The sequence below is a fragment of the Eucalyptus grandis genome, chromosome 8 (assembly GCF_016545825.1).
Source record: "Eucalyptus grandis isolate ANBG69807.140 chromosome 8, ASM1654582v1, whole genome shotgun sequence".
In the NCBI taxonomy this organism is placed as follows: Eukaryota; Viridiplantae; Streptophyta; class Magnoliopsida; order Myrtales; family Myrtaceae; genus Eucalyptus; species Eucalyptus grandis.
The window spans coordinates 28,336,405-28,345,470 of NC_052619.1; the positions used below are offsets into that span (position 1 = coordinate 28,336,405).

Below are 9,066 nucleotides of genomic sequence, written 5' to 3' on the forward strand. Positions count from 1 at the left end.
TTATCTAATAAGGAAATGGCTAATGTCGAATGTTTATTCATCATCATAAGCGTCGCAAAAGAAAGAAAACCACTAGCATTCTCTGTGTTCCACAAACACGTAAAGATCACAGACGTTCCTACTAATTGAGGACTCCCTGACGATGGGCGGCCTCGGCCGGGTGAGCTCGGCCTCGGAAGAAACGGCGCTGCCCGGCATGGTGGGGGCGTCGGTGGTGCCGGCGCCACGGCCAGGCTTCGGCTCTAGGTGGCCCTGAGCGCCGTAGCCCTGGAGCTTGTAGTCCTCCAGGTCCTTTGACTGCATGTAAGGGCTGTCCTTGATCGGGAGCCCCTCCAGGCTCGGCTGCTTCCTCCCCTCTTCGGCCTGGCCTCTCTTTCCCTCCTGATGATGCGCCTCTTGCTTCTCCATCTAGGTCCCTTTTCTTCTTGCTTTGAGTTTCGATTCGTCCTCTTTCTCTCTTTCTCCCTGCAATGGACTAGGAATAGGAAGCAAATGATGGCATTTGTAATGGAGGTTTCTTTCTGTGGATGAAGTCCCATTCCTTGTCCGTTTCTCTCGCCGGATGGCTTGCCACGTCTGGGACACGTGTGAGTCGGATGGGACACCCACGATCCACGTGTCATCCCAGGATTTGATCTTCCTATTGCTTGTACTGTTTTCTTTTGATTTTGTTCTGTTCTAAGAAGTAACACTTTTCGACCTAGTAAGTCCCACTTTCTCAGTTTCCTTATGAGTAATAATGGCTACCGGGAACTCTTCGGGCATGTGGCAGTTCCAATGTCTTCAGAAGATGTGCAAATATGATAATTCAAATCTAGATTTTGAGCAGAGAACACCATCATACTTATCTCTTGAAAAGAGAAAAAGTCCCACTATCTTATCATAACCGGTCTTTAACTATGACTAGTATTTTTCATGTTCCAACTAAAAAAGTTCGGGTCGGTTTTAGGTTATATTTTCTTTCGAAAAAAAATTTCAGGGTAGCTTTGAAAAGTGTTAAAATTGGGATTTCGTGCCAAGAGTTGAGACTGAACCTAAACTTTGATAGGTTATTTTAAGGAATTATGTCGTAAAAGTTATAGAGAGCGTGGTTTTCTCTAGGACAACCATCCGAATCGACGTCCTGTTCAAGGTGCACAGACACCTCACCGAGTTCTTGAAAGCGCCTACTTTGTCCCTTCCCTTTACTAGTTTATGGACACCCCCCAAAATCGATTGAACTCATTCAGGCCCACCACTATCGCTCTCGCATTATCGGATGGGCCCTCTGCCTAGCCCTATTTACTGCCCGCGCCGATGATGATGACGATGATGGTCATCGACCCGACACTCAGTCATTCAAGCATTCCATCTGACCGACTGTTTCTGTTTTTGCAGGCTGTAGCTGCTGCCCAAATGCCAAATTGCCATCATCTCCATCCATATAACTTCAGTGCTTTCGGTGCCGAAAGGCTAAAGAACTTGCACAATCCAATACATAATGCTGTCAACGACGCTATACACTGTAAATTAACGTAAAGAAAAATGCTAAAGAAAAAACATCCCCTGTTTGCTAACATTTCATGCCTTTCTGGTTCCTCGGACAGGACAGTCAAACATCGAAACACTTAGCGCTCCAGGTTCGCATATTATTTTGCTGGAGAAAAGAACACGCCTCCTTGTCAATCCAATCTTTTCTTTCCCTAGAATTTCAAGCACTCCTCTTCGAGCGAGTGACCCAATTCAATCCTAAATCTCTTTCTTCTTCTAAAACCAGCTGAATGCCATCGGGCTCCGGACGGTCTGCTTCCCGTCCGACCACTCCAGCTGCCCGAAGGCGTTAGTGCTCGCCGGCATCGCGCTCCCCGTCACCGTCACCGTGAAGGACTTCTTCTCCCCCGCCTTGCTGAAGCTCAGGGTGTCCGGCACTACCGCAATTTTCAGCGCGGCCGAGTCCGACGACGCCGACGCCTTGTACGTCCCCGTGGCGGCGCCCACATTGGTGAGCGTCCTCGTGTACTTGATCGTGGTGGGTCTACCGCTCGTCGAGTCGAAGCTCGCCGCGAATGACGGGTAGTTCAGGTCGTACAGGCTGTAGCTCTTGCTGGGGTCGCAGGTGTAGTTCCTCCGAGCGAGGGTGTTGATCTGGGACGACGTGTAGTTGAGCCCGCATAGGAAGCCCAGGTAATCCTCCACCGTCAGATCGTAGACAAGCCCCGGATTGAGGGCGGACACGGGGTCCACGTGTCCCGCCCCGCGGTCGAACGGCGTCGAGTCCTTCCCCGTCGCCACGTCCTGCAGCTTCCCGCCGTTCTTGTAGGCCACGTACGCGGTGGTCATGAGCGCCGACCTGATGGCGGCGGGGCTCCAGTCGGGGTGGGCTGCCTTGAGGAGGGCGGCGAGGCCGCTGACGTGCGGGCACGACATCGACGTCCCGGAGATGATGTTGAACGCGACGCGGCGGTCGTCCACCGGGAGCCCCGTCGGGCCGACGGCGCCCGTCCAGCCGGCGAGGATGTTGACGCCCGGTGCGATGATGTCGGGCTTCAGGATCTCCGGCGTGATGGAGTTTGGCCCCCTCGAGCTGAACGCTGCTACCACCGGCGACGGCTGGATCCCCACCTTGGTCCCCTCGAAGAGAATGGTGGCCGTCGGGTTCGGGTCCGAGAACAGGTAGCTCTTGATGGCGTCGCCGGACTTCTTTCCCACGGCGGTGGCGGGGAGGAGGTGGGCTTCCGGCACCAGCTCCTCGCCGTCCGCGGCGGTGTTGGCGAGGACCATCCCGGCGCCGCCGGCGAGCTTCACGACCGAACCCTTCTGGACCCGCGCGTTCTTCCCGCGGTCACAGAGGACGATTTTGCCCTTGACCTTCGCCGGGTCCAGGGTGCCCTTCCTGCAAAGGTTGCCGTTGGTGGTGTTGCTGACATTACCGGCGTAGACGAAGGGCAAAAGCGTCCCCTTGGAATTCCCGCCGTACAGCGACACCCCCGGGAAGTTCTTCCCGTTACCGAGGGTGACGTAAGCGGGAAAGTCCCGATCCAGTGTGCCCGCGCCCACAGTGGCGATCCACGGCGCCACGTTGGAGAGGCTGTAGGAGCTCGGGCCGTCGTTCCCGGCGGAGCAGGAGACGAAGATGCCCTTCTCCGCCGCCGCGAACGCGCCGATCGCGACGCTGTCCCCGTAGAAGTGCGTTTCCATCTCGCCGTCGAGGGAGACCGAGAGGACGTTCACGCCGTCGTCGACGGCCTTCTCCATCGCCGCCAGTATGTCAGAGCTGAAGCAGCCGCCGGACCAGCACACCTTGTAGGCGGCGACCCGGGCGCGCGTGGCCATCCCGCGCGCCGTCCCGGGGGCGTACCCGAAGAGGCTGGCGCCTTCCACGGCGGACCCGGCCGCAGTCGACGCCGTGTGGGTGCCGTGCCCGTCGTCGTCCCTCGGCGACTTCGACTCCTTCGAGACATCGATGGGGCCCATCGTCGCCTCGTACCCCTTGGAGAAGAACCGCGCCCCGATGAGCTTGCGGTTGCAGTTGGCCGCCGTGAAGTTGGTGCCGGACTCGCACGCGCCGCGCCACCCGCTCGGCACCGGCCCCAGCCCCGTGTCGTCGAAGCTCTTGCTCTCGGGCCAAACCCCGGTATCGAGCACCCCGACGACGACCTCGTTCACCGAGTCCGACTCCGGGAGCAGGGCGCTGATCTTGTCGAGCCCCAGGAACTCGGGGGTCCGGGTGGTGCTGAGCTTGTACCGGAGCTCCTTCAGCACCGCGACGACCCAGGGCAGGGCATCGAGCAGAATGGCCTCCTCTGCCGTCAGCCGGGCGGCAAAGCCGTGGGCGGCGGTGTCGTAGGAGTAGACCATATGGGCCAAGCCGGAGACGGACTTGAGGATGGAGTCGTACCAGTGGGCGTGGTGCTGGAAGGCCGCCGGCATTTGGGATTTGGCCACGTGGACGATGTAGGTCCTCCTCTGCTGCTGCGGGCCATTTCCATTCCCATTGACACGGAAACAGGGCAGGCCCAGACCGAGAACAAAAACAAGAACAAGAAACAGACGATGAAGATGGAGAATCTCCATTGCTTTTCCGGTTAAAGGACGATGAGGGCAGAGAAGGGGGACTCTACATATGGAAATATAGAAGGGCAGAATGCGAGCGAGTCAGAAAAGGAGTGTGAAAGGTTTTGAACAGATTGGGGGAGAGAGAGAAAGAGAGGGGTCACTGAATTTTCTCATGCGGTTGCTTTTCATCATTTCTCACCACCTTCCAATGTCTCCGTCTATGATAATAATTATTAGAATATAAAACGCGAAAACGATAATATCTTACAATTTACGTCAATGTGAAATCACCACAAAAATAAATGAGAAATAATAAAAATATTAGAAATTTATGTGATTTGGTCCGAGTATTGGTATTTACATCAGCCAATAGGAAATAATCCACTATAATAAAAGAATCAGAGTTTACAATTATTTATACGTTCAAGTGTTTCCTACACTTAGATTTAATTCCAAACCCAAAATATTTGTAAATAAATAACTCACTTGGATATAAACTTACGATATAAAATTATCACGCGTTCAAGCTCGAAACAAAAACATGTGCGGCTCTCTTCAGCTTGATGTGTGCGGCTTGTGGCTCAAGAAAAAACTCACAGATTGTGGATGTGCAGAGAGGTTTTGCTTCCTTTCCTTTGTAGCTTTTATATTATGTGCGCCCAAAAGTCAAGATCTTGACTTTTGGGCTTCACAAAGATAAACCTCTTTCGGCAGGCTTCTCGCGAAGAAGAAATTTGTATCTTCTTGTATGTGTGCCCATTGGGCCCCACGATATGATTCCCTTTTTTTCAATGGGAATTCATAATTGCAGGCGAAGAAGAAAAATTTTCCTTTTTTTTGCCCCTTTTTTTATAATCCTTCATGGAGTCTGACAAACAAAATTTGGTTTAACAAATCGTTATTCGAATTCAAACTCAAGACATTAATTTAACGATTTTCTACCTTGGCTCGATGTTTGAAACCAACTTATAGTGCTCATCATCCATGCTGCTCTTCCAACTCCCCAACGAACGCTCACTCTCTATAGACGCCAATAGAGTTCAGGCAAAGCTTGAGCTTCGCCAAAGGAACAAACTTATTCATCATGTTTGTTGGGTTATCTGCTATAACAATCTTTTTAACAATAACATTACCTTTAACTAAGACATCTTGGATGAAGTAATACCCGATATTGATATGCTTCGTTCGCTTATGATAAACTAGATTATATGCAAATATATCACACTTTGGTTATCACAGTGTATATCCACACTTTTATGTTCTAATTCAAAATCCGAGAGCAAATTTTGTAACCATATCGTCTCTTTTGCTACAAAAGTTAGTGCTATGTACTTTGCTCAGTCGAAAACAAAGCAATGTGATCCTGTAAGAACAATTTCCAACTAACTACAACACCCGCTAGCGTAAACACGTACCCTGCTAAAGACCTACAATCATTCAAGTCACTAGCGTGATCTGAATCCACAAAACCAGTGGTCTCACTGCCATTGCTGTCCCTCCGGTATTCTATACCTATGTCTGTTGTTCCTTTCAAATATTTGAGGATCTACTTCACAGTTTTCTAATGAGCTTCATCAGGAGACTTCATATAATGACTAATCACGTTCACAACTTGTGAAATATCAGGCTTAGTGCACACTATAACATACATAATATTACTTACGTCACTAGAAAAAGGAACAAAAGACATATACTCCTCCTCCTCCTCTTCAATTTGTGGTGATAATTTATCTGAAAGTTTAAAGTGCTTCACTAAATGTGTACTTATAGATTTTGCTGATTGCATATTAAAACGTGCTACAATCTTCTCAATATATTTCTTTTGAGATAGACATAAAACTCCCGCAGTCCTATCATGCAAAATCTCCATATCCAATATTTTCTTTGCAGCACCTAAATCTTTCATCTTAAATTCAGCATTTAATTGCCTCTTTAGCACATCAATATCAGACATATTCTTAGCTGCTATCAGCATATTAACAACATATAAAAGTATATAAATTAAAAAACCATTATCCAATCTTCTAAAGTAAATGCAGCTATCTATCTAACTTTTTGAATAGTCTTGACTAGCCATGAAAGCATCAAAACGTTTATACCACTGCCTATGAGACTGTTTTAGCACATATAAAGATTTCTTTAACAAATAAACATGATCTTCCTTACTCGGAATAGCAAATTCCTCTGGTTGTCTTATGTAAATCCGCTCCAACTCACTATGAAGGAACGCAGTTTTCACATCTAATTGTTCTAACTTGAGATCTTGTAAAGCAACTAAGGCAAGTAAAATACGAATAGAAGTATGTCTAACCACATGAGAGAACACCTCATTGTAGTCAATGCCCTTATGCTAAGTATATCCCTTCACCACAAGTTTTGCCTTATACCTCGCTGCCTTGACATCGAGAATGCCCTCTTTTTGTTTGAAGACCCATTTACTTTTGACAATCTTTTGGCTCTTGGGTACTTTGACCAGCTCCCATGTCTGATTTTGATGGAGTGATTCCATCTCTTCACTCATAGGCCTTAGCCACTACGACGACTCCGAACTCGCCATCGCCTCAGAGTAAGACGAAGGCTCATTCGTCTCCATCTTATCACTTACAGTAAGTGCCTAAGCAATATCTATATAACCATAACGTACCGATGATTTAATTTGTCTTCTCTGTCTATTTGTGGCTATAGTGCATTGCGACTCCATCTGCAGTTTCAACTTCTGTTACCTTTGAGGTCTTCGGAGTCTCCACCTGAAGCTCCACCTCACTAATGACATCGTGATCTTTCTTCTTTGCTGGTTATGTCTCAAAACTCCTCTATTGAAGCATTGCAGTCTCGTCAAAGATCACATCTCTACTGATTAGAAAATTAAGTGATCTAGGATCAGTGCAACACAGTCGGTAGCCTTTCAGTCTATGTGCATAATCCAGAAATATGCACTTCTTCGTCCTTGGCTCAAGTTTACCATTACTCGCATGAGCATACACAGGACATTCGAATATACATAATCCAGAATAATTAACAGGTTTCCGCGACCATACTTCCTTAGGAGTCTTCCACTCGATAGCAGATGATGGAGATCGATTAACCAGGAAATATGCCATGTTCACTACTTCGGCTCAAAATTCCTTACCAAGTCCTGCATGTGAAAGCATGCATCGAGCTCACTCAAGCAAAGTTTTGAGCTTTCATTTTACCACGCCATTCTGCTGTGGTGCCCTAGGTACTGTGCGGTGTCTCACAATACATTATTTTTCGCAAAATTTGGTAAAATTTTTACCACAGAACTCCATGTCATTATCGGTTCTCAGGCAATTGATTTGTTTATCTGACTGCTTCTCAATCAATACCTTAAATTTCTTGAACCGATCAAAAACATCATATTTGTGCTTCAGAAAGTATACCCATACATTTCTCGAATAATTGTCAATAAGTGTCAGTATATATCGGGCACCCCCTTTTAAAGGAACCGAAGACGTGTAACAAGCTGTGACGTCCCAGAGCATCACGTACTAAGCGCAAGCAGAATTATAATTATTAGTAACATCTTACCTAACTTGTAATCTCCTTTTATGATAACCCATAGCGTTTACCATTGAAGGTTAGCATGTATAACATGGATTATTTAAAATCTCAAGTTTATATTACGAGGTTATCTTGCAATGCACATATACAAGATAATAAAAGGCTTCCTTTCATTTTATCATCATCGGGGCATACAAAATTATCGACCTGGACTCATTCCATGTTCTTCGCCTATATATTTACATCATATACAAAACAAAAGTAAGGCGCAACAAAAGCCAAGGATATGGGTGAGGTTATCTACTCCACGAGTTCCCACACTAGCCTACATCTAACAAAAAACAAAAGTTAGTAAGCCTCTACACGATCCAAGGCATCTAGGCGCCGTCCATCCCTGCTCCAGGTCCTCCTGCTCCAAAGGGTAAAGGTTCGAACATCTCCCCTTCATGGTTGATAAACCATGCAACGAACGTCATCGGCAATAACTCAGCTCTACCGTCATCCAGCCATAAAGTCGCCTCATATTTGGAGAAAACCATGTCAATGTTGGGATCATACACGTCATGAAGAGAAACATCAAGACGCACTACCGCCCTGTATCGAGCTACTGGCGGTACATCCATGCTATCAATATGAAAATGTAAGGTATGAGCAAACAACCTTGCCCAGTAAAGAATGATAAAACTCTAACTTAAACAATCCATAGCCATCAAAGTTACAAGTGAATCATCAAAAGGATACTAAGAGAATAGATCACAAGCATAAACAATACTATTAATTCATGTAAGAAATCACCTTATATGCATCCATTTCTATACTTACCATTCACAAACTCAATCTCACATCAAAATATAATGCAACAATAATAGATGAACTCACTCACCAAATAATTATATTTAGTGTGCATAAAATCCACCCTCGAATCAGTCACAACCAGGACTCTACCGGCCTGATCGAGTCACTTTCGGAAAGTACGTTATCTGGACTTCCACACTCTAATTGTGGGCATCTCACTCCGAGGCATCTCGGCATCACACAACCGAGGTCCTCCCAAGACCACACAACAAGGGGCATCTCACTCCGAGGCATCTCAGTATCACACAACCGAGGCATCCTTGATCACACACAAGGGCATCTCACTTCGAGGCATCTTAGTATCTCTCTACCGAGGCATCCAAGACCATGCAGCAAGGGCATCCTAAACTTCCGGGGGCATCACCGGTATCTCGGTACTGATGGGTTCATTCATCTTAAGCACACGTTTCACACCACCACACATTTGATTAATGCATTTATCGTATGCAAAAGAAAAGACTCTAAAGTATCTATCTAACTCTCATGAACCTAGCACACGTGCGTGTCCAAATTATAGGATAAAATCCATTACGTCATTGTCCCATTCCATGGCGAACATATATTTATCCCATAATCAAGCACTATGCACCGCACTCATTGCACACACATGATACTATATGCACTTATATCTCAAATGATATATGAGACTTACTC

General features: G+C 47.0%; 2 protein-coding genes across 2 annotated transcripts; both read right to left on the reverse strand.

Annotated features, from left to right (window-relative positions):
* LOC104457377 lies at window positions 1-470 on the reverse strand. Its single transcript, XM_010072324.3, has one exon. It carries the CDS (start codon window positions 406-408, stop codon window positions 73-75), a length of 336 nt encoding a protein of 111 aa, XP_010070626.2. The 5' UTR covers window positions 409-470; the 3' UTR covers window positions 1-72.
* A 980-nt stretch (window positions 471-1,450) lies between these two features.
* On the reverse strand, window positions 1,451-4,181 carry LOC104457378 (subtilisin-like protease SBT1.7). The gene has a single exon (XM_010072325.3). It carries the CDS (start codon window positions 4,051-4,053, stop codon window positions 1,747-1,749), a length of 2,307 nt encoding a protein of 768 aa, XP_010070627.2. The 5' UTR covers window positions 4,054-4,181; the 3' UTR covers window positions 1,451-1,746.
* Between the last annotated feature and the right edge of the window lie 4,885 nt (window positions 4,182-9,066).

Coding starts and splice junctions, on each gene's coding strand:
- LOC104457377 (XM_010072324.3), bottom strand. CDS start 408: ATGGAGAAGCAAGAGGCGCATCATCAGGAGGGAAAGAGAGGCCAGGCC.
- LOC104457378 (XM_010072325.3), bottom strand. CDS start 4,053: ATGGAGATTCTCCATCTTCATCGTCTGTTTCTTGTTCTTGTTTTTGTT.